This window comes from Arachis stenosperma, chromosome 2 (genome assembly GCF_014773155.1).
Source record: "Arachis stenosperma cultivar V10309 chromosome 2, arast.V10309.gnm1.PFL2, whole genome shotgun sequence".
Classification (NCBI taxonomy): domain Eukaryota; kingdom Viridiplantae; phylum Streptophyta; class Magnoliopsida; order Fabales; family Fabaceae; genus Arachis; species Arachis stenosperma.
In genome coordinates, this window is record NC_080378.1 from 46317514 (window position 1) to 46343602 (window position 26089).

Sequence of the window (26089 nt, forward strand, 5' to 3'; positions counted from 1 at the left end):
GATCCGAAGAAGAGGTTGGGAAGTACTTACCAACCCCATTCAACAAGTCAGAATCTTGATGGTTCAAGAGTTCTATGCCAATGCATGGATCACCAAGAACCATGACCAAAGTGTGAACCCGAATCCAAAGAACTATCTCACTATGGTTCGGGGGAAATACTTGGATTTTAGTCCGAAAAGTGTGAGGGTGGCGTTCAACTTGCCTATGATGCAAGGAGATGAGCATCCTTATACAAGAAGGGTCAACTTTGATCAAAGGTTGGACCAAGTCCTCACAATCATATGTGAAGAGGGCGCACAATGGAAGCAAGATTCAAGAGGAAAGCCGGTTCAATTGAGAAGGCATGACCTCAAGCCCGTGGCTAGAGGATGGTTAGAGTTCATACAACGCTCAATTATCCCCACTAGCAACCGGTCCGAAGTTACCATAGACCGGGCTATCATGATCCATAGCATCATGATTGGAGAAGAAGTGGAAGTTCATGAGGTCATAGCCCAAGAACTCTACAAGGTGGCGGATAAGTCCTCTACCTTAGCAAGGTTAGCCTTTCCTCACCTCATTTGTCACCTCTGTTATTCAGTTGGAGTTGACATAGAAGGAGATACCCCCATTGATGAGGAAAAGCCCATCACCAAGAAAAGGATGGAGTACACAAGAGACCCCTCTCATCAAGAGATCCCTGAGATACCTCAAGGGATGCACTTTCCTCCACAAAACTATTGGGAGCAACTAAACACCTCCCTAGGAGAATTGAGTTCCAACATGGGACAACTAAGGGTGGAGCATCAAGAACACTCCATCATCCTTCATGAAATTAGAGAAGACCAAAGAATCATGAGGGAGGAGCAACAAAGACAAGGAAGAGACATTGAGGAGCTTAAGCACTCCATAGGATCTTCAAGAGCAAGAAAGAGCCGCCATCATTAAGGTGGACCCGTTCTTTGATTTCCTTGTTATTTGTTCTTCTGTTTTTTTTTCAATTTTTTTATGCTTATGTTTATCCATGTTTGTGTCTTGTGATCATTAGTGTCTTAGTGTCTATGCCTTAAAGTTATGAATGTCCTATGAATCCATCACCTTTCTTGAATAAAAACGTGCTTAAATTGAAAAAGAAAAAGAATTGCATGAATTTTAAATTTTATAACAGTTTAATTATATTGATGTGGTGGCAATACTCTTGTTCTCTGAATGTATGCTTAAACAGTGCATATGTCTTTTGAATTTGTGGTTCATGAATGTTGGCTCTTGAAAGAATGATGAAAAAGGAGACATGTTACTGAGGATCTGAAAAATCATTAAAAATGATTCTTGAAGCAAGAAAAAGCAGTGAATACAAAAAAAAAAAAAAGAGAAGGAAGCAAACGAAAAAAAAACCGAAAAAAAAAGAGAAAGAGAAAAAAAGAATAAAGTTGTGATCCAAGGCAATAAGAGTGTGCTTAAGAACCCTGGACACCTCTAATTGGAGACTTTAGCAAAGCTGAGTCACAATCTGAAAAGGTTCACCCAATTATGTGTCTGTGGCATGTATGTATCCGGTGGTAATACTGGAAGACAGAGTGCTTTGGGCCACGGCCAAGACTCAATAAGTAGCTGTGTTCAAGAATCATCATAATTAACTAGGAGAATCAATAACACTATCTGGATTCTGAGTTCCTAAAGAAGCCAATCATTCTGGATTTCAAAGGATAGAGTGAGATGCCAAGACTATTCAGAGGCAAAAAGCTAAAAGCCCCGCTCATCTAATTAATACTGATCTTCATAGATGTTTTTGGAGTTCATTGCATATTCTCTTCTTTTTATCTTATTTGATCTTCAGTTGCTTGGGGACAAGCAACAATTTAAGTTTGGTGTTGTGATGAGCGAATAATTTATACACTTTTTGGCATTGTTTTTAGTATGTTTTTGGTATGATCTAGTTAGTTTTTAGTATATTTTTATTAATTTTTAGTTAAAATTCACTTTTCTGGACTTCACTATGAGTTTGTGTGTTTTTCTGTGATTTCAGGTATTTTCTGGCTGAAATTGAGGGACCTGAGCAAAAATCTGATTCAGAGACCAAAAAGGACTGCAGATGCTGTTGGATTCTGACCTCCCTGCACTCGAAGGGGATTTTCTGGAGCTACAGAAGCCTAATTGGCGCTCTCTCAACGGCGTTGGAAAGTAGACATCCTGGGCTTTCCAGCAATATATAATAGTCCATACTTTGCCCAAGATTTGATGGCCCAAACCGGCGTTCAAAGTCACCTCAAGAAATCCCAGCGTTAAACGCTGGAACTGGCACCCAAATGGGAGTTAAACGCCCAAACTGGCACCAAAGCTGGCGTTTAACTCCAAGAAGAGTCTCTACACGAAAAATGCTTCATTGCTCAGCCCAAGCACACACCAAGTGGGCCCGGAAGTGGATTTTTATGTCATTTACTCATTTCTGTACACCTTAGGCTACTAGTTTTCTATAAGTAGGACCTTTTACTATTGTATTAGAAATCATCTGATCTTTGGAACCTTTTTCTTTAGATCTTTTGATCACTTTGGGAGGCTGGCCTCACGGCCATGCCTAGACCTTGTTCTTATGTATTTTCAACGGTGGAGTTTCTACACACCATAGATTAAGGTGTGGAGCTCTGCTGTACCTCGAGTATTAATGCAATTACTATTGTTCTTCCATTCAATTCCGCTTGTTCTTTGTCCAAGATATCACTTGTTCTTCAACATGATGAAGGTGATGATTGACGCCCATCACCATTCTCACTCATGAACAAAGTGACTGACAACCACTCTTGTTCTACAAGCATCTGAGGCTTAGTGAATATCTCTTGGATTCCTGATTGCACGATGCATGGTTGATCGCCTGACAACCGAGTGCTCGCCTGACAAACGAGCCAACCATTCCGTGAGATCAGAGTCTTCGTGGTATAGGCAAGAACTGATGGCGGCATTCAAGAGAATTCGGAAGGTCTAACCTTGTCTGTGGTATTCTGAGTAGGATTCAATGATTGAATGACTGTGACGTGCTTCAAACTCCTAGCAGGCTAGGGCGTTAGTGACAGACGCAAAAGTATCGATGGATATTATTCCGGCCTGAACGAGAACCGACAGATGATTAGCCTATGCTGTGACAGAGCATCAGGGACGTATTTTCACTGAGAGGATGGGAGGTAGCTGCTGACAACAGTGAAACCCTACATGAGCTTGCCATGGAAAGGAGTAAGAAGGATTGGATGAAGGCAGTAGGAAAGCAGAGAGACAGAAGGGAAGGCATCTTCATGCGCTTATCTGAAGTTCCTACCAATGAATTACATAAGTATCACTATCTTTATCTTTTATGTTATTTTCATTCATCATCATATACATTTGAGTTTGCCTGACTAAGATTTACAAGATGACCATAGCTTGCTTCAATACTAACAATCTCCGTGGGATCGACCCTTACTCACGTAAGGTATTACTTGGACGACCCAGTGCACTTGCTGGTTAGTTGTGCGAAGTTGTGTAATGCCATGGTATTGAGCTACCACGTTTGTGGAGCCATTACCGGGGATTATGAGAGTTGTGAAAAAGTATTGTTCACAATTTCGCGCACCATCAGTCATGCAACCGCGTCATGTGCGTTCTGCTTAAGGCACACGATCACATCAGTCATGCGGCCACGTCGCTGAATCTTCGCTTCTGGCACGCGATTGCGTCGTCCATGTGATCGCGTGAACACCAGTTTCCTTAAAGCTCCGTTTTGCTTTCTCCTTCCATTTTTGTATGTTTCCTTTTCCATCCTCTAAGTCATTCTGCCTTAGAAAATCTGAAACTACTCAACACACAAATCACGGCATCGAATGGAAATAAAGGTAATTAAAATAATTAATTTTTAAAGCTAAGGAAACATGTTTTTCACAATACGACATAATAAGGAAGGGAAAGTAAAACCATGCAATTAATGTGAATAAGTAGGTGAGGGATTGTATAAATCACTCAAATTAAGCACAAAATATCTCATGAAATATGGGTTTATCATTCGCTCACCTCCGAAATGTCCTCCATATTGTGATCCATGGCAATGCCATAGGATCTTCTGTGCTTCTTCTCTAGGCACGCATCTGTGGATCATTCTGTCTGCACATCTCTTAAAGAGATATGGTTCATCCTACAAGTAGTACTTTCCATCAGAAATTAATTTTTTCGTTTGCTGTCTACTGTACTCTTTGGGTATGAATCTTACAGCCTTATAGTTTGCAATGTCTGCAAACCATGGTATTTCCTAAATGGCAAAGAGTTGCTCATCCGGAAAGGATTCAGAGATCTCAGTCAGGGGAAGAGACGCCCCTACTATTGGTTCTATCCGGGACAGGTGATCAGCTACTTGGTTCTCTGTCCCTTTTCTGTCTCTTATTTCTATATCAAACTCTTGCAGAAGCAACACCCATCTTCTGAGCTTGAGTTTTGAATCCTGCTTTGTGAGTAGATATTTGAGAGCAGCATAGTCAGTGTATACAATCACTTTTGATCCTACTAAATTGGATCTAAACTTGTCAATGGCATAAACCACTGCAAGCAGCTCTTTTTCTGTGGTTGTGTAATTCTTTTGTGCGTCATTTAGAACACGACTGGCATAGTAAATGACGTGCAGAAGCTTGTTATGCCTTTGTCCTAATACTGCACCAATAGCATGGTCACTGGCATCACACATTAATTCAAATGGTAATATCCAGTCTGGTGCTGAAATGGCAGGTGCTGTCACCAACTTAGCCTTCAGAGTCTCAAAGGCCTGCAAACACTCTGTGTCAAAGACAAATGGTGTATCAGTAGCTAGCAGATTACTCAGAGGTTTTGCGATTTTTGAAAAATCCTTTATAAACCTCCTGTAGAATCCTGCATGTCCCAGAAAGCTTCTGATTGCCTTAACATTGGTGGGTGGTGGTAATTTTTCAATTACCTCTACCTTAGCTTGATCCACCTCTATTCCTTTGTTCAAAATTTTATGCCCAAGGACAATTCCTTCAGTCACCATAAAGTGACATTTTTCCCGGTTTAAAATCAGGTTAGTCACTTGGCACCTTTTCAGAACAAGTGCTAGATGATCAAGACAGGAGCTGAATGAGTCTCCAAATACTGAGAAGTCATCCATGAAGACTTCTAGAAATTTTTCTACCATATCAGAGAAAATAGAGAGCATGCATCTCTGAAAGGTTGTAGGTGCATTGCACAGACCAAATGGCATTCTTCTGTAGGCAAATACTCCAGATGGACATGTGAATACTGTTTTCTCTTGATCCTGAGGATCTACTGCGATTTGGTTATAGCCTGAATAGCCATCCAAAAAGCAGTAATAATCATGACTTGCTAGTCTTTCTAGCATCTGGTCTATGAATGGTAAAGGAAAATGATCCTTTCTGGTGGCTGTATTGAGCCTTCTATAGTCAATACACATGTGCCACCCTGTAACTGTTCTTGTAGGAACCAGTTCATTTTTTTCATTATGAATCACTGTCATATCTCCTTTCTTTGGGACGACTTGGACAGGGCTCACCTAGGGGCTATCACAAATAGGATAAATAATCCCAGCCTCTAGTAATTTAGTGACCTCTTTCTGCACCAGTTCCTTCATGGCCAGATTTAGCTGCCTCTGTGGTTGAACCACTAGCTTAGCATCATCCTCTAATAGGATCTTGTGCATGCATCTGGCTGGGCTAATTCCCTTAAGATCACTTATGGACCACCCAAGAGCTGTCTTGTGTGTCTTTAGCACCTAAAGTAGTGTTTTCTCTTCCTGTGGATCTAAGGCAGAGCTTATGATCACAGAAAAAGTTGCATCCTCTCCCAGAAACGCATATTTTAGGAATGGTGGTAGTGATTTGAGCTCAGGTTTAGGAGGTTTATCCTCTTCCTGAGGAGTTTTCAGGGGTTCTTCTATTTTCTCTAGTTCCTCCAAATCAGGCTGAACATCTTTAAAGATGTCCTCTAGCTCTGATTCGAGACTCTCAGTCATATTGGCTTCTTCCACCAGGGAGTCAATAATATCAACTCATGCAGTCTTTTGATGTGTCTGGATGCTGCATAGCTTTTGACATCATTTATCTTAAACTCATCCTCATTGACTCTCAGGGTCACCTCCCCTTTTTGGACATCAATGAGGGTTCATCTAGTTGCTAGGAAAGGTCTTCCTAGAATGAGAGTTGCACTCTTGTGCTCCTCCATTTCCAGCACTACAAAGTCAGTGGAAAAGCCAAATGGCCCAACCTTGACAATCATGTCCTCAATTACGTCTAATGGATATTTAATGGAGCCATCAGCAAGTTGGAGGCATATTCGGGTTGGTTTGACTTCATCAATCAAGCCAAGCTTTCTGATAGTGGATGCAGGTATTAGGTTGATACTTGCCCCAAGATCACATAGAGCTGTCTTGGTACAAGTACCCTCTAATGTGCATGGTATCATAAAGCTTCCGAAATCTTTAAGCTTCTCTGGTAAGCTTTTCAGAATGACTGCACTGCATTCTTCAGTAAGGAAAACTTTTTCAGTTTCTCTCCAATCCTTCTTATGACTTAAGATCTCTTTCATGAACTTAGCGTAAGAGGGTATTTGCTCAAGTGCCTCTGCAAACGGGATCTTTATTTCAAGAGTCATGAGATAGTTTGCAAAGCGGGTAAATTGTTTATCCTGTTTCGCTTAGCAGAGTTTCTGAGGATAAGGAATCTTGGCTTTGTATTCCTCAACCTTAGTTTCTGCAGGTTTATTTCCTACAGAGGAGGTTGGAGAAGCCTTCTTAGGAGGGTTACTATCAGCACTTGCAGGTATCTGATCCCTCATTAGCGTTTGAACGCCAGGGTTAGGGGTTGGATAAGCATTCAACGCCAATTTTTCACCATTTTCTGGCATTTGAATGCCATAAGTGGACATGGACTGGGCGTTTAATTCCAGGTTACTGCCTTTTTCTGGCATTTGAATGCCAGAACTGGTAGCAAAATGGGCGTTTAACGCCAAGTTACTGCCCTTTTCTGGCGTTTGAACGCCAGAATCATTTTTCTCTGGGCTCTTACTGTCCTCAGAGGGATTTTAGGCAATAAATTGGTCATCCTTAGTTAGCTATTCCTTTCTTAGCTTTTTGCTGCCTTGAGTTGAGATATTCAATGTCTTTCCACTTCTTAGTTGAACAGCTTGGCACTCTTCTGTTATTCGTTTAGATAACTGCTGTCTTGTCTGATCCAATTGTACCTCCATGTTCTTGTTAGCATTTTTAGTATCTTGTAACATTTTTTTTGAACTCTGCTAACTATTTTGTTAGGAGAAGTATTTGCTGGTTAAGTTCAACAACTTGTTTTGGAGGACTAATTTCAGTGGATACTTCTTTAGCCTCTTCTTTCACGGAAGATTCACTATTTAAATACAGATGTTGATTTCTTGCAATTGTATCAATGAGCTCTTGAGCCTCTTGAATTGTCTTCCTCATGTGTATAGATCCACCAGCTGAGTGGTCTAAAGATATCTAGGCTTTTTCTGTAAGCCCATAGTAGAAGATGTCTAACTGCACCCATTTTGAAAACATTTCAAAGGGGCATTTCCTTAGCATCTCTCTATACCTCTCCCAAGCATCATACAGAGATTCATTATCCCCTTTTTTAAAGCCTTGGATATCCAGCCTTAGCTGTGTCATCCTTTTTGGAGGGAAATATTAATTCAGGAATTTGTCTGATATCTGCTTCTAAGTTCGTATGCTTGCTTTGGGTTGGTTATTTAACCACCTCTTAGCTTGATCTTTTACAGCAAATGGAAACATCAGTAATCTGTAGACATCATGATCTACTTCCTTATCACGTACTGTGTCAGCAATTTGTAAGAACTATGCCAGAAACTCAATAGGTTCTTCCTATGGAAGACCAGATTACTGGCAATTTTGCTGCACCATGATAATGAGCTGAGGGTTTAGCTCAAAGTTGCTAGCCTTAATGGAGGGTATACAGATACTACCTCCATGTGAAGTAGCAGTGGGGTTAGCATATGACTCCAGAGTCCTTCTAGACTGTTCAGTTCCACTTAGGTCCATGATGGAGAAAGAGAGGTGATGTGAATTATGAGTAAAATTTTATTTTATTTTATTTTATTTTATTTTTTTGAAAACCGAAAATAAAAGAAAATTGGAAACTAAAATAATTAATTAATTAAAAGGATTTGAAAAAAATTTTGGGTGGTGATTTTCGAAAGTGAAGAGAGAGAAAGTGGTTAGGAAGTTTTGAAAAGATAGGATTTTAAAATTTTAAAGATTAAGACTTTCTTAATAAGAAAACACCAAACTTAAAATTTTTCAATCAAAGTAATAAAATAAGACTAAAAATTCTAAAATTATGAGTAATTAAAGGAAAAGATATATTTTTTATTTTTAAATTTTTAATGAGGAGAGAGAAAAACACACAAAAGACACAAGACTTAAAATTTTTAGATCTAATGCTCCTTGTTTTCGAAAATTTGGAGGGAAAACACCAAGGAACACCAAACTTAAAAATTTTAAGATCAAAACACAAAGAAGACTCAAGAACACTTTGAAGACTCATAAGAACACAAAAAGAACACCAAATTTAAGAGTTTGACACAAAATTTAATCAAAGAAAAATTATTTTTGAAAGATTTTTTTTTTGAAAAGAAAATAAAAGACTCAAATTTGATGACTCTATACCAACAAAAAAATAATTTATTCCTAATCTAAGCAACAAGATAAACCGTCAGTTGTTCAAACTCGAACAATCCCCGGCAACGGTGCCAAAAACTTGGTACACGAAATCACAATCACACTTTTGCAATTCCGCACAACTAACCAGCAAGTGCACTGGGTCGTCCAAGTAATACCTTACGTGAGTAAGGGTCGATCCCACAGAGATTGTTAGCTTGAAGCAAGCTATGGTTATCTTGTAACTCTTAGTCAGGATATCAATAATGATTCTTAGTTTTAATTACAGAAAATAAAAGAACATGAAATAAAGAGTACTTGTTATGCAGTAATGGAGATCAGATTGGGGTTTTAGAAATGCTCTGTCTTCTGAATCTCTGCTTTCCTACTATCTTCTTCTTCACGCACGCAAGGCTCCTTCCATGGCAAGTTGTATGCTAGTGGATCACCTTTGTCAATGGCTACCCACCATCCTCTCAGTGAAAATGGTCCATGTACATGGCTAATCATCTGTCGGTTCTCATTTATGTTGGAATAGAATCTGTTGATCCTTTTGCACACTGTCACTACGCCCAACATTTATGAGTTTGAAGCTCATTACAGTCATCCCTTCCTAAATCCTACTCGAAATACCACATACAATGTTTAGACTTTTTGGATCTCAGGAATGCTGCCAATTGATTCTAGCTTATACCACGAAGACTCTGATCTCACGGATTTAAATGCTCTGTTGTTAGGAGAGGCAATCAAACTCATGAACCAGAAGCCCAAGAGATACCCACTCAATCTAAGGTAGAACAAAAGTGGCTGTCAGGCACATGTTCATAGGTTGAGAATGATGATGAGTGTCACGGATCATCATATTCATCATGTTGAAATGTGAATGAATATCTTAGAATGGAAACAAGCATGATTGAATGAAAAACAGTAGTAATTGCATTAATCCATTGAGACACAGCAGAGCTCCTCACTCCCAATCATGGAGTTTTAGAGACTCATGCCATAGAAGATACAAAATTCAGATGTAAAATGTCATAGGGTACAAAATGCATCTCTAAAAGTAGTTTTTATACTAAACTAGTAACCTAAGTTTATAGAAAATTGGTAAACTAAGATAGATAGTGCAGAAATCCACTTCCGGGGCCCACTTGGTGTGTGCTTGGGCTGAGCATTGAAGTTTTCACGTGCATAGGCTATTTCTGGCGTTAAAAGCCAGCTTTGGTGCCAGTTTGGGCGTTTAACTCCAACTTTTATGCCAGTTCTGGCGTTTAACGCCAAAAAAGGGTAAAAGCTAGAGTTTAAACGCCAGTTTGCGCTATCAAATCTTGGGAAAAGTATAAACTATTTTATATTGATGGAAAGCCCAAGATGTCTACTTTCCAACGCAATTAGGAACGCGTCAACTGGACTTCTTTAGCTCCAGAAAATCCATTCCGAGTGCAGGGAGGTCAGAATCTAACAGCATCTGCAGTCCTTTTTCAGCCTCTGAATCAGATTTTTGCTCAGGTCCCTCAATTTCAGCCAGAAAATTCTTGAAATCACAAAAAAACACACAAACTCATAGTAAAGTCCAGAAATGTGATTTTTGCATAAAAACTAATAAAAATATACTAAAAAGTGACTAAAGCATACTAAAAACTACATGAAAATACCACCAAAAAGCGTATAAAATATCCGCTCATCATCATTATCCTCAGATTCATTATCACCTGAAAAATCTGACCTCTCTTTATCATCATCCTCCAACATATCATTTTAGGCTTCTGTCACCACCTTGGGCTTCTTACCCACCTTGGCCTAAGCAGATGATTGGGCCTTGTGCAGCATAATTGGACCAGGCCCAACAGTCCCTGCAGTGGGTGCAGCAGCCTCACCACCATCTATCTCTTCAAATTTCTCAATGGTGCAGCCTTTTCTAGCAATAGCACCATCTTTGTGAACAACAAAAAGCTCCACCATGTTGTCCCTCATTCAAATTCTAGCCATGTCCATTGCATCCTTGTCTGTGTGAAGCATCCTCAGTCCTACATCTGTTTCATCTTTTGGAGACTTATACCACATTGCAGCGATGTTCTCTGCCACATATTCCTGTTCGACCACTATCTCGATGGCCTCGAACCTACTCCACCTATCTTCATCACAGTAGTCTACTATCGAAGTCTCACCCCCACATAGTGTAAAGGTTCACCATCAAACCCAAACTTTCTCCCATGGTGTATCTTGATACTAAAATAACTCATTCTCCGAACGATCTATTAGACAAAAATAATAGACTTCATAAAATTCTCACATTGATCAACAACAACAAAAATGCATAAATGCAATCACTAGGTCAAAATAAAAACTTCCAAAACAAAACAAGAAACGAATATGAAACTATAAAACAAAATAATCACATATCAACATGCATCATTACAAATCAACATGCATTAAGATAAAAACCAAATGGGTTGAGGAGATTTGATAAAGGAATACCTGATACGATCTTCTTCCGGAAAGGAAGGGTTTCAAACTAACTGCTTTTGTGAACCTTTAACGTTACTGAAGGACAATATCACTTCTCTAGCTGCGAATCGCAACCCTTGAGTGACGACCGGTAGGGTTTGTGGGATTTTTTTATCGTTTCGTGCTTCACAAGAAGAAGAAGAAGAATCAGGGTAAGTATGCGTTCTATCCAAAGGCGAGAACTATTACACGTCTATTAACCCCTGTCCCCTCTCCTTTGCCACGTCGGACACGCCGTTAAGTTTTTCACACCCACTTAACGGTAGGATCTGATTGATGCAAATCAAAACTATTTTGGATTTAAATAGAACACTTTAAACGTTAGGGACTAAAACAGAATTCACCTCAAACGTATGGGACCAAATTAGTACTTTACCCGATTCGAATTATATAAATTAATTAAGACAGTAACAAACATATATCGAATTTTATTTTTTAAATCGGTAAAAATTATATTTTTAATACTATTTTATTATTTTAAAAATTATATTTTATACCTACAAAAATTAATTTTTTTATAATTACAAGTATTCGTATTTCGTTTATAGTGTAAATGAAATAATTTTGAACGACTGTAAACGAAAAATATGTGGAGTACATCAACTTTCACATATTACGTAATATGTGTCTAGAAATTTTCACATATTACACTGTAAACGAAATACGTTCAAAATTATTTCGTTTACATTGTAAACAGAATAAATAATACGATGTAATTTTGTAAAAACGCTGCAAATTGTTCATATCCGTAAATAATATATTTATTTCATTTATATAAAAAAAATTCCCAGAAAGTCTTCCTATTATATATATGACAGCATGATTAACATTTATGATAAGTTGTTATACTATGTCCAATAGTCTATTGAGACTCGAGCATCACGAACTTATTAACTAAGGTATACATGTAAAATTTATATTTGTTTTATCCATTTCTTTTAACAATGAAAAAACATTTTATATTAGAATAATCAAATTATTTACAGCAAAATAATCAATTTTTTTATTAAATACTAAAGTTAGAATATATTTTTTTTTCAAAAGTAATATTTTTGTATTAAGTTAGGATTAAATGATACTGACATAATTAAAATAAATCTTATATTGTTAAATATTTTTTTTATCTAAATAATATTTTATAAAATCCATCGTTAAATGATTGAATATATGGTTCTTACGTGGCTTTATCCAATTCAAATTATATATAACCTTTGTATACCAAAAGATACATATCGTCAACGTAGGATAGAGTGAAGCATAAGGGAAAGGGAAAATGACAAATTAGAGAAAGGAAAGGAGAAAAGAAATGTGAGTGGAAGAGTGTGGCTAAGTGGATTTGCTTCAAAGGTTACCAAACATGATTATATGCACTGAACGTAAATTTTACTTAAAGTTCATACAACCGATTAAAGAGTCTCACATTCTACAATTGTTTCTTCACTTTTAACATTCTCACAACAGAAGAAGAAGAAGAGAGTCTAATCACTCATCAGAAAATGACATGCATAGAGAGAGCGTCCCCTGCTTTGAATCAGATCCTGCTCAAACTATACAGGTAACAAGAATTTAATATATGGATTTTAATTAATTAGGTATAGAGAAACTAACAATTTCGATTTGGTTAAAATGCTCCTCGTTTCTCGTTCTTTAATTATTTATCATTACATTATTTTTCAAATTCAGCTTATTATGGGTGTAAAATTGAAATTGAATTTAAGTAGTGAGAAGAAAGTAAAAGTAAAAATGTTTCAATTTAGTTTCTGAAGTTCTAATGGTATTATTATCGTCCGCGAAATTGAATTTCGGATATTACAGTGGTTCTTCGACCTTTTCCGACAGTAATTTGACAAATGGAGTGATGAGCTAACACTCCCTTATTTCGTTAGAAAATAGTAAAACGATGCACGTGGTAAATGTTAGTGGTTACTATGAGAATAAAATCGCACATTTTAATAAGTGGATGGTGCATACCAAGAAGTGAAGGAATAAACATCGGCAAAATAATGAAAATATGGAGGGAGAGAAACGAAAATACGAATGATGGCAAAGTTAAAGTGAGAGGAAAAATCATGCGTACGGTGGAACAATCATCACACCAAACATTGATTTACCACCAATTATGATGGAAGTAAGTGTCATTATTCAAAACAAAAGCTGTGATTTGGGGTGGAAACTACTGATATCGAAAATTAATTCTTTAAAGATAATCACTAATCTTTGGGTAAAATAAGTAGCAGCAAAAACTGTTCAGATATAATTTCCTGTTTTAAGAAAAACTGATTGTAAAGGATTAGAAAAAAAACTCATTATCTAATTTCTAGGCGCGCCGGGGGGAAGATTAGTGTTTAGATAAGAAAGAAACGAAAGAAAGAGGAAGGAGCAAGAGATGATTCCAGTGGATAACAATGTATTATTTTATTTTAGAACACTTGAATCTCACTCTTAGCTAATTCAGCTAACATACACTTATAACCAATCCTATGTTTTCAAATACTAAATTTCATTTAATAAAAGTATTCAATTATCTAGCTAAACTAGAAATTTCATATTTCATCCCACATAAAAAAAAAATAAAGAAAATGATCTCTTTTTGAGATATAGCATCTAAGAGATTTCTCTATCTAATGACAGTGCTGAGAAGCCCATGGAGATTGATCATCACTTGTATGAATTTGGGTCAGCGGAGTATCATATTCTGGTAAAATTCTCACCATACTCTGTTTGAACGATATGAGCACTATTCACCTTTTGTTACTTTTTGGTTGATGTGCGTGTCACAGCTTATGGCAATAAGTATAGAAAAAATAAATTCAGTTAATATTTAATCAATTTTTTCTTTTATTTGGTTGATTTTTGACTAAGAAAACTTAGCCCCCTGCAAGTGCTTTTTACTTTCAGGTTTCACAAGTTTATTTTGTTCTTAAAGTTAGATCTTCAGCTTTTTCAGATTCTAAAGACTAAATCAACGTTTACAAAAAAAGAATAACCAAAAATTTGAGTATTTGTGTACTATGCTTACAGTCTGAAGCCTCTGATCCACGAGTAGCTTTTTTGTCAATATCAACTGCACCTCTTTGCCCTGGAGTCCTTGCCACAAATGAGCTTTCTTCCTATACAATTGAAATGATAAAGGCACTTTGTCCTGCTGTTGTGGAAATTGCTGAATCTAGACGAGAAGGATATCAACTTACTCTCAAGCTGAATCTCACTAAGATTCCACGTGGCAAAGGTTAGCAACTACCCTTCAATTTCACGTTATTTACTATGTTATCCGGAAACATGGTACATAAATAGGATATATAATATCATAAAATACATTAAAAATAAGTAAATTTTATCCGATTCTTTTTAAAATAATATATAACTTAACACAAAAAAAAAAATTAAAAACTTCTTTTTTTAAATCAGCTACCTTAAGTTTTTCTATAATGATCTCCATTTTTTTTTGTCGTTGTGCCTTCCAAAATCGTATCTAAGATCGTTTATCCTATCTAATAATTAACTTAAATACACCTTGGTAGGTGAACTCATAAAGTCCACATTCTTATCTAGTTTTCTATTATCTCTTTTAACAATGATATATTATTTTTTTTATCATTTCATCTAGTAAGCTTAAAATTTTAGCATGAATAGTTAGATTCATTTAAAAATTTAAAAGTTCACCAAATTTATAATTTGGTAAAAATATTTTAAAAAAAGGCAAATAAAATAAAATAAAATGATATCCAAAGCATTCAACTTATTATGGTGGGTAGTGAGCAATTATAATGAGGAGTGATAACGTTATTTAAGTAACAAGAATGCTGAAGTGTTTTTCTTTTTTTTTTTCTGAAAGAATGATTCAAAAAAATTGGTTTAATATTTTAAAAAATTAGATAATTATCTATTATAAATAATAATTTAATTACAAAATAATTTTATTATAGTTAAAATATTAACTCTAATTAAATTGAACTAACTTAAGTGATATGTATAGTTAATTGTGATAACATATAACTAGAAATTAACACATTACAAAAAATAAATTATATATCATTTTTAAAAGAATTAGATAAAATTTACCTAAAATATATGTGAATTTAAATATTTTAGTGGACATCAATGGATACTAAAATGTAATTGTTACCTATTTATTATTATAGAACCTTCTATCACTACAACATTTTCAGGTTGAGGCAACATTTAAAAAATGTTGCCTAAAAGCTGACAAAAGGTTGCTTTTGATATACGGCAACACTTTTGGACCTAAGGCAACATTTTTGGACGGCGTTGCATATGCAGCAGTTGCCTTAGATCAAGGCAACACTTTTTTGTTTCAAAAGCATTGCTTTTGAAAGCAACACTTATCAAGTGTTATCTTTGGTTGAAAAACAACAACACTTCAAAGGTGTGTTTGAGACAACACTTTTTCAGTGTTGTCTTTTCTCTTCTATTTTGGCCACTACTAAAAAGTGTTGCCTATTTGCAATAAAATGCAACCCTTTTACATGTTGCTTATAAATTTGAATTCACAATACTTTGAAGTGTTGTCTATTAGTTATGAATATGCAACCTTTTAAAGCATTGCCTTTTCTTTTGGATATACAACCTATACAAGTGTTGTTTTTTCTTTTAGATATGCAACCATACAAGTGTTGTCTAATATTCAAAATATGCAACTAATAAAAATTCAAAATATGCAACTAATAAAAGGGTTGCCTTTTTGGTAAAAATAAAAGTTATTTTTGTAATAAAAATACACACAAATAAAATTTACAATAAATTTTTTTGTTCATACATGTGTAATTATTTTATTTAATAAATAAATTTATGCACAATAGAAAAATTTATAAAAGAGACAAAATAACTAATAATAAAATTCTAATTAAAATAGATATTAAAAGGTTTAATTAGTAATTCAAATACATGTTTATCAATAATTCTCAATAAAATAATAAAATTCTTGTCTAACAATAATTTTCATAACAAAATAGTAATTAATATTTATCAAAAAAATATCAATTTACTTACATATTTTATATCCATGCTTGACTAGTCCCATATGCTAAATCTGCAAATAATACACAATAAAAAGGTATAGTGTTATTCATGTACCCGATATAGATGAGTATGTAGTACTAGTGAGAGAGTTATACCCTATCGTTGATGCAGTGATGTTATCCCTTTGAAGTGTGAAGCATACTTGAGCATGATCTGTTTCTTTAGAGGGAGCTGAATCTACTAGGATGGACAATGAAAACAAACAAGCTTTCTTAAACTCTAGTTAAAGTTATCTTGTAATATCTAATATCTAAAATACAAGCACTTGAATGATACAGAAATTATGTCAAATTCATTAGACTTTTCTTTCCTTTTCATTTAATTTCGAATGGCATCAATCAGCACTCTTAGTCCATATGAATGCTATAAATGACAAAACCGTGTGGCCAACGTGCAAAGGATAAGACTGCTTTGTACATTGACAAGTGCAAATTAACCGTTAGTGGGAATGCCTTCAATTTTCAAACACATCAACAAGCTCCATCATGTAAATCTTAGGTATAGCTGTATAGGTGCATACAACACATGCATGTTAACTGATTATTTCAATAGTAGTTCTAATATCAGATGCTACTTAGCTATAAGTCAATCTCTATTTAATTTATCATAATATATACTTCACTTGACAAGTGTATATATAGTAAATGTAAACAGATTGATATCAAATTGGTCGGGCGAAATTGTGAACTATACTTTTTCACAACTCTCATAATCCCTGGTACTGGCTCCAAGAACTTGGTGCGCCTAATACCATGGCATTACACAACTTCGCACAACTAACCAGCAAGTGCACTGGGTCGTCCAAGTAATAAACCTTACGTGAGTAAGGGTCGATCCCACGGAGATTGTTAGTATTGAAGAAAGCTATGGTCATCTTGTAAATCTTAGTCAGGCAAACTCAGATATACGTGGTGATGAACGAAAATAACATAGAAGATAAAGATAGTGATACTTATGTAATTCATTGGTAGGAACTTCAGATAAGCGCATGAAGATGCCTTCCCTTCCGTCTCTCTGCTTTCCTACTGTCTTCATCCAACCCTTCTTACTCCTTTCCATGGCAAGCTCGTATAGGGTCTCACTGTTGTCAGCAGCTACCTCCCATCCTCGCAGTGAAAGCTAATGCTCAATACTCTGTCACAGTACGGCCAATCACCGGTTCGGTTCCCTCCCCTACCGGAATAGAATAACTCTTTTGCGTCTGTCACTAACGCCCAGTAGGTTACAGGTTTGAAGCACGTCACAGTCATTCAATCATTGAATCCTACTCAGAATACCACAGACAAGGTTAGACCTTCCGGATTCTCTTGAATGCTGCCATCAGTTCTTGCCTATACCACGAAGACTCTGATCTCACGGAATGGCTGGCTCGTTTGTCAGGCGAGCACTCGGTTGTCAGGCGATCAACCATGCATCGTGCAATCAGGAATCCAAGAGATATTCACTAAGCCTCAGATGCTTGTAGAACAAGAATGGTTGTCAGTCACCTTGTTCATGGGTGAGAATGGTGATGGGCGTCAATCATCACCTTCATCATGTTGAAGAACAAGTGATATCTTGGATAAAGAACAAGCGGAATTTGAATGAAAGAACAATAGTAATTGCATTAATACTCGAGGTACAGCAGAGCTCCACACCTTAATCTATGGTGTGTAGAAACTCCACCGTTGAAAATACATAAGCATAAGGTCTAGGCATGGCCGAATGGCCAGCCTCCCAATGATCTAAGAACTAAAATGTCCAAAGATGATCTAGAGATCTAAAGTGATCAAAAGATTTCTATACAATAGTAAAAGGTCCTACTTATAAGAAACTAGTAGCCTAAGGTGTACAGAAATGAGTAAATGACATAAAAATCCACTTCCGGGCCCACTTGGTGTGTGCTTGGGCTGAGCAATGAAGGAATTTCGTGTAGAGACCTTTTCTGGAGTTAAACGCCAGCTCTCATGCCAGTTTGGGCGTTTAACTCCAAATTTTATGCCAGTTCCGGCGTTTAACGCTGGAATTTCTGTAGGTGACTTTGAGCGCCGGTTTGGGCCATCAAATCTTGAGCAAAGTATGGACTATTATATATTGCTGGAAAGCCCAGGATGTCTACTTTCCAACGCCATTGAGAGCGCGCCAATTGGGCTTCTGTAGCTCCAGAAAATCCGCTTCGAATGCAGGGAGGTCAGAATCCAACAGCATCTGCAGTCCTTTTTGGTCTCAGAATCAGATTTTTGCTCAGGTCCCTCAATTTCAGCCAGAAAATACCTGAAATCACAGAAAAATACACAAACTCATAGTAAAGTCCAGAAAAGTGAATTTTAATTAAAAACTAATAAAAATATACTAAAAACTAACTATATCATATCAAAAACATACTAAAAACAATGCCAAAAAGTATACAAATTATCCGCTCATCACAACACCAAACTTAAATTGTTGTTTGTCCCCAAGCAACTGAAGATCAAATAAGATAAAAAGAAGAGAATATGCAATGAACTCCAAAAACATCTATGAAGATCAGTATTAATTAGATGAGCGGGGCTTTTACCTTTTTGCCTCTGAATAGTTTTGGCATCTCACTTTATCCCTTATAATTCAGAATGATTGGCTTCTTTAGGAACTTAGAATCCAGATAGTGTTAATGATTCTCTTAGTAAAGTATGATGATTCTTGAACATAGCCATTTATTGAGTCTTGGCTGTGGCCCAAAGCACTCTGTCTTCCAGTATTACCACCGGATACATACATGCCACAGACACATAATTGGGTGAACCTTTTCAGATTGTGACTCAGCTTTGCTAAAGTCCCCAATTAGAGGTGTCCAGGGTTCTTAAGCACACTCTTATTGCCTTGGATCACAACTTTTATTTCTTTCTTTTTTTCTTTTTTTTTTCGTTTTTTTTTCGGTTTTTTTTTTTTTTTTGAAATGCTTTTTCTTGCTTCAAGAATCATTTTATTGATTTTTCAGATCCTCAGTAACATGTCTCCTTTTTCATCATTCTTTCAAGAGCCAACATTCATGAACCACAAATTCAAAAGACATATGCACTGTTTAAGCATACATTCAGAGAACAAAAATATTGCCACCACATCAAAATAATTAAACTATTATAAAATTCAAAATTCATGCAATTCTTTCTTTTATCAATTAGGCACGTTTTTAATGAAGAAAGGTGATGGATTCATAGGAAATTCATAACTTTAAGGCATAGACACTAAGACACTAATGATCATAAGACACAAACATGGATAAACATAAAGCCTAAATTTTCGAAAAATAGAAGAACAATAACAAGGAAATCAAAGAACGGGTCCACCTTAGTGATGGCGGCTCTTTCTTGCTCTTGAAGATCCTATGGAGTGCTTGAGCTCCTCAATGTCTCTTCCTTGTCTTTGTTGCTCCTCCCTCATGATTCTTTGATCTTCTCTAATTTCATGAAGGATGATGGAGTGTTCTTGATGCTCCACCCTCAGTTGTCCCATGTTGGAACTTAGTTCTCCTAGGGAGGTGTTTAGTTGCTCCCAATAGTTTTGTGGAGGAAAATTCATCTCTTGAGGAATCTCAGGGATCTCATGATGAGTGAGATCTCTTGTGTACTCCATCCTTTTCTTGGTGATGGGCTTGTGGTCATGCCTTCTCAATTGGACTGGCTTTCCTCTTGAATTTTGCTTCCATTGTGCGCCCTCTTCACATATGACTGTGAGGACTTGGTCCAACCTTTGATCAAAGTTGACCCTTCTAGTGTAAGGATGCTCATCTCCTTGCATCATAGGCAAGTTGAACGCCACCCTCACACTCTCCGGACTAAAATCCAAGTATTTCCCCCGAACCATAGTGAGATAATTCTTTGGATTCGGGTTCACACTTTGGTCATGGTTCTTTGTGATCCATGCATTGGCATAGAACTCTTGAACCATCAAGATTCCGACTTGTTGAATGGGGTTGGTAAGAACTTCCCAACCTCTTCTTCGGATCTCATGGCGGATCTCCGGATATTCACCCTTTTTGAGTGAAAAGGGGACTTCGGGGATCACCTTCTTCAAGGCCACAACTTCATAGAAGTGGTCTTGATGCACCTTTGAGAGGAATCTATCCATCTCCCATGACTCGGAGGTGGAAGCCTTTGCCTTCCCTTTCCTCTTTCTAGAGGTTTCTCCGGCCTTTGGTGCCATAATGGTTATGAAAAAGCAACGCTTTTACCACACCAAACTTAAAATGTTTGCTCGTCCTCGAGCAAAAGAAGAAAGAAGAGAGTAGAAGAAGAAGAAATGAGGAAGAGGGAGATGGAAGTGTGTTCGGCCAAGAAGGGTAAGAAAGGGTGTTTAGGTTGTGTGAAAATGAAGAGTTGAAGAAGGGTATTTATAGGAGAGAGGGGGTAAAGGTTCGGCCATGAGGGGTGGGTTTGGGAGGGAAAGTGGTTTGAATTTGAAGGGTGAGGTTGGTGGGGTTTTATGAAGGATGGATGTGAGTGGTGAAGAGAAAGATGGGATTTGATAGGTGAGGGGTTTTTGGGGAAGAGGTGTTGAGGTGATTGGTGAATGGGGGAAGAAGAGAGAGAGTGATGGTAGGGTCCTGTGGGGTCCACAGATCCTGTAGTGTCAAGGAAAAGTCATCCCTGCACCAAATGTTGCTCAAAATCACGTTTTGAGCCATTTCTGAAGTTAAACGCCGGGCTGGTGCCCATTCATGGCGTTTAACGCCAGGTTCTTGCCCTTTACTGGCGTTTAACGCCAGTCTGGTGCCCCTTTCTGGCGTTAAACGCCCAGAATGGTGCCAGACTGGGCGTTAAACGCCCAACAGCTAGCATTACTGGCGTTTGAACGCCAGTTTCTTCTCCTCCAGGGTGTGCTGTTTTTCTTCCTGTTTTTCATTCTGTTTTTGCTTTTTTCATTGTTTTTGTGACTTCTTATGATCATCAACCTACAAAAAAGATAAAATAACAAAAGGAAATAGTTAATTATAAACATTGGGTTGCCTCCCAACAAGCGCTTCTTTAATGTCATTAGCTTGACAGAGGACTCTCATGGAGCCTCAGGAATGCTCAGAACCGTGTGGGAACCTCCCAACACCAAACTTAGAGTTTGAATGTGGGGGTTCAACACCAAACTTAGAGTTTGGCTGTGGCCTCCCAACACCAAACTTAGAGTTTGACTGTGGGGGCTCTGCTTGGCTCTGTTTTGAGAGAAGCTCTTCATGCTTCCTCTCCATGATGATAGAGGGATGTCCTTGGGCCTTAAACACCAAGGACTCTTCATTCACTTGAAGGATTAACTCTCCTCTATCAGCATCAATCACAGCCTTTGCTGTGGCTAGGAAGGGTCTGCCAAGGATGATGGATTCATCCATGCACTTCCCAGTCTCTAGGACTATGAAATCCGTAGGGATGTAATGGTCTTCAATCTTTACCAAAACATTTTCTACAAGTCCATGAGCTTGTTTTCTTGAATTGTCTGCCATCTCCAATGAGATTCTTGCAGCTTGCACCTCAAAGATCCCTAATTTCTCCATTACAGAGAGGGGCATGAGGTTCACACTTGACCCTAAGTCACACAAGGCCTTCTTGAAGGTCATGGTGCCTATGGTACAAGGTATAGAAAACTTCCCAGGATCCTGCCTCTTTTGAGGCAGTTTCTGCCTAGACAAGTCATCCAGTTTTTTGGTGAGCAAAGGTGGTTCATCCTCCCAAGTCTCATTTCCAAATAACTTGTCATTCAGTTTCATGATTGCTCCAAGGTATTTAGCAACTTGCTCTTCAGTAACATACTCATCCTCTTCAGAGGAAGAATACTCATCAGAGCTCATGAATGGCAGAAGTAAGTCCAATGGAATCTCTATGGTGTCATTTTGAGCCTCAGATTCCCAAGGTTCCTCATTGGGGAACTCATTGGAGGTTAGTGCACGCCCACTGAGGTCTTCCTCAGTGGCGTCCACCTCCTCTCTTTCCTCCCAGAATTCGGCCATGTTAATGGCTTTGCACTCTCCTTTTGGATTTTCTTCTGTATTACTTGGGAGAGTACTAGGAGGGAGTTCAGTAACTTTCTTGCTCAGCTGACCCACTTGTCCTTCCAAATTTCTGATGGAGGACCTTGTTTCATTCATGAAACTTTGAGTGGTCTTTATTAGATCAGAGACCATTGTTGCTAAGTCAGAAGTATTCTGCTTAGAACTCTCTGTCTGTTGCTGAGAAGATGATGGAAAAGGCTTGCCATTGCTAAACCTGTTTCTTCCACCATTGTTGTTGAAACCTTGTTGGGGTCTCTCTTGATTCTTCCATGAGAAATTGGGGTGATTTCTCCATGAAGAATTGTAGGTGTTTCCATAGGGTTCTCCTAGGTAATTCACCTCTTCCATGGAAGGGTTCTCAGGATCATAGGCTTCTTCCTCAGATGAAGCTTCCTTAGTACTGTTTGGTGCATTTTGCATTCCAGACAGACTTTGAGAAATCAAATTGACTTGTTGAGTCAATATCTTGTTCTGAGCCAATATGGCATTCAGAGTATCAATCTCAAGAACTCCTTTCTTCTGACTAGTCCCATTGTTCACAGGATTCCTTTCAGAAGTGTACATGAATTGGTTATTTGCAACCATTTCAATCAATTCTTGAGCTTCTGCAGGCGTCTTCTTCAGATGAAGAGATCCTCCAGCAGAGCTATCCAAGGACATCCTAGATAGTTCAGAGAGACCATCATAGAAAATACCTATGATGCTCCATTCAGAAAGCATGTCTGAAGGACATCTTCTGATTAATTGTTTGTATCTTTCCCAAGCTTCATAGAGGGATTTTCCATCCTTCTGTCTGAAGGTTTGGACTTCCACTCTAAGCTTACTCCATCTTTGTGGTGGAAAGAACTTTGCCAAGAAGGCATTGACTAGCTTTTCCCAAGAGTCCAGGCTTTCTTTAGGTTGAGAATCCAACCATATTCTAGCTCTGTCTCTTACAGCAAAAGGGAATAGCATCAGTCTATAGACTTCAGGGTTAACCCCATTAGTCTTGACTGTGTCACAGATTTGCAAGAATTCAGCCAAGAACTGATGAGGATCTTCCATTGGAAGTCCATGGAACTTGCAATTCTGTTGCATTAGAGAAACTAATTGAGGCTTAAGCTCAAAGTTGTTTGCTCCAATGGCAGGGATAGAGATGCTTCTCCCATAAAAATCAGGAGTAGGTGCAGTAAAGTCACCCAGCACCTTCCTTGCATTGTTGGCATTGTTATTGTTTTCGGCTGCCATGGGTTCTTCTTCTTTGAAGAATTCGGTTAGGTCCTCTAAAGAGAGTTGTGCTTTAGCTTCTCTTAGCTTTCTCTTCAAGGTCCTCTCAGGTTCAGGGTCAGCTTCAACAAGAATGCCTTTGTCTCTGCTCCTGCTCATAAGAAAGAGAAGAGAACAAAAGTGTGGAATCCTCTATGTCACAGTATAGAGATTCCTTGAAATGTCAGAGGAAAAGAGAAATAGTAAGAAGAAGGAGAAGGAGAATTCGAACTTTAATTAGGTAAGGTTCGAATTGTGCATTTAGAAGGAGTGGTACTCCATAAATAGAAGGATGTGGGAAGGAGGGAAGAGAATTTTCGAAAATTCAATCAAAAGATTTTGAAAACATTTTGAAAATTAGATTGATAATTTTCGAAAACTCAAAGTGGAAAAGAAATCAAGTGATTTTTGAAAAAGATTTTGAAATTAGAAATTAAAAAGATTTGATTGAAAACTAATTTGAAAAAGATGTGATTAAAAGGATTTGATTGAAGAGTTATGGTTTTAAAAAGATGTGATTGAGAAGATATGATTTGAAAACAATTTTAAAAGATATGATTTGAAAACAATTTAAAAAGATATGATTTTAAAAATAAATTGATGACTTGCCTAACAAGAAAAGATATGATTCAAGCATAAAACCTTCCTTAATAGAAAAGGCAAAAAATGTTCAATCAAATCATTAATTGTTAGTAAGTATCTTTGAAAAAGGAAAGAAATTGATTTTGAAAACATTTGATTGAAAAGATATGATTTGAAAAAGATTTGGTTTTGAAAAACTTTGAAAACTTGAAAAAAATTGATTTTGAAAACAAAATCTTCCCCCTAGCACCATCCTGGCGTTAAACGCCCAGAATGGTATACATTCTGGCGTTTAACGCCCAAAATGCTACCTCTTTGGGCGTTAAACGCCCAACCAGGTGCCCTGGCTGGCGTTTAAACGCCAGTCTGCCTTCTTCACTGGGCATTTTTGAATGCTCAGCTTTTTCTGTATAATTCCTCTGCAGTGTGTTCTGTATCTTCAATCCCTTGTATCATTGACTTGAAAATACACAAATTAAAAATATTTTTGGATTTTTAATAATTAAAATACAACAAGAATCAAATAACAATGCATACAAGACACCAAACTTAGCAGTTTGTATACTGCTGACACTAATGAACTGAAAATGCGTATGAGACACACAAAATACTCAAGTCAATAGAATTCAAAGATTAGAACACAAAATATATGCATGGATTCGAAAAATGTAACAAAAACATGCATTTGACACCAAACTTAAGATGAGACTCTAGACTCAAACAAGAAATATTTTTGGATTTTATGATTTTGTAAATTTTTTTTTTTTGTATTTTTCGAAAATTAAGTGGGAAAAGGTATCAAAATTCTTAATGAGAATTCCAGGAATCAGTGCAATGCTAGTCTAAGACTCCGGTCCAGGAATTAGACATGGCTTCACAGCCAGCCAAGCTTCCAAAGAAAGCTTCGGTCCAAAACACTAGACATGACCAAAGGTCAGCCAAGCCTTAGCAAATCACTGCTCCAAAAGCAAGATTGGTACGAAATCAACAAGCTCTTGTGGTGATAAGTTGAAACCTCGGTCCAATCAGATTAGACATGGCTTCTCAGCCAGCCAGATTTCAACAAATCATCATGAAACTCTAGAATTCATCTTCAAGAATTTCGAAAAAAAAAAATACCTAATCTAAGCAACAAGATGAACCGTCAGTTGTCCAGCCTGAACAATCCCGGGCAATAACACCAAAAATTTGATGTTGTTGCCGGATCTTGGCACTGATGTTACCACAGGCTTGCTCAAAACTAGAACAATCCCCGGCAACGGTGCCAAAAACTTGGTCGGGCGAAATTGTGAACTATACTTTTTCACAACTCTCATAATCCCTGGTACTGGCTCCAAGAACTTGGTGCGCCTAATACCATGGCATTACACAACTTCGCACAACTAACCAGCAAGTGCACTGGGTCGTCCAAGTAATAAACCTTACGTGAGTAAGGGTCGATCCCACGGAGATTGTTAGTATTGAAGCAAGCTATGGTCATCTTGTAAATCTTAGTCAGGCAAACTCAGATATACGTGGTGATGAACGAAAATAACATAGAAGATAAAGATAGTGATACTTATGTAATTCATTGGTAGGAACTTCAGATAAGCGCATGAAGATGCCTTCCCTTCCGTCTCTCTGCTTTCCTACTGTCTTCATCCAACCCTTCTTACTCCTTTCCATGGCAAGCTCGTATAGGGTCTCACTGTTGTCAGCAGCTACCTCCCATCCTCGCAGTGAAAGCTAATGCTCAATACTCTGTCACAGTACGGCCAATCACCGGTTCGGTTCCCTCCCCTACCGGAATAGAATAACTCTTTTGCGTCTGTCACTAACGCCCAGTAGGTTACAGGTTTGAAGCATGTCACAGTCATTCAATCATTGAATCCTACTTAGAATACCACAGACAAGGTTAGACCTTCCGGATTCTCTTGAATGCTGCCATCAGTTCTTGCCTATACCACGAAGACTCTGATCTCACGGAATGGCTGGCTCGTTTGTCAGGCGAGCACTCGGTTGTCAGGCGATCAACCATGCATCGTGCAATCAGGAATCCAAGAGATATTCACTAAGCCTCAGATGCTTGTAGAAC

General features: G+C 37.6%; 1 protein-coding gene across 5 annotated transcripts in view; it reads left to right on the top strand.

Moving 5' to 3' along the window:
* Positions 1-12374: 12374 nt before the first annotated feature.
* LOC130957931 (actin-related protein 2/3 complex subunit 2B) overlaps positions 12375-26089 on the top strand; it is a 49154-nt gene continuing 35439 nt past the window's right edge. For 3 of the 5 annotated variants that reach the window (XM_057884792.1, XM_057884821.1, XM_057884813.1), the window contains exons 1-3: positions 12515-12711; positions 13788-13854; positions 14178-14385. In XM_057884792.1, coding sequence (XP_057740775.1) covers positions 12653-12711; positions 13788-13854; positions 14178-14385 — 334 coding nt within the window. In that variant the 5' untranslated portion in view covers positions 12515-12652. The other 2 variants (XM_057884800.1, XM_057884806.1) reach the window with 2 other exon arrangements.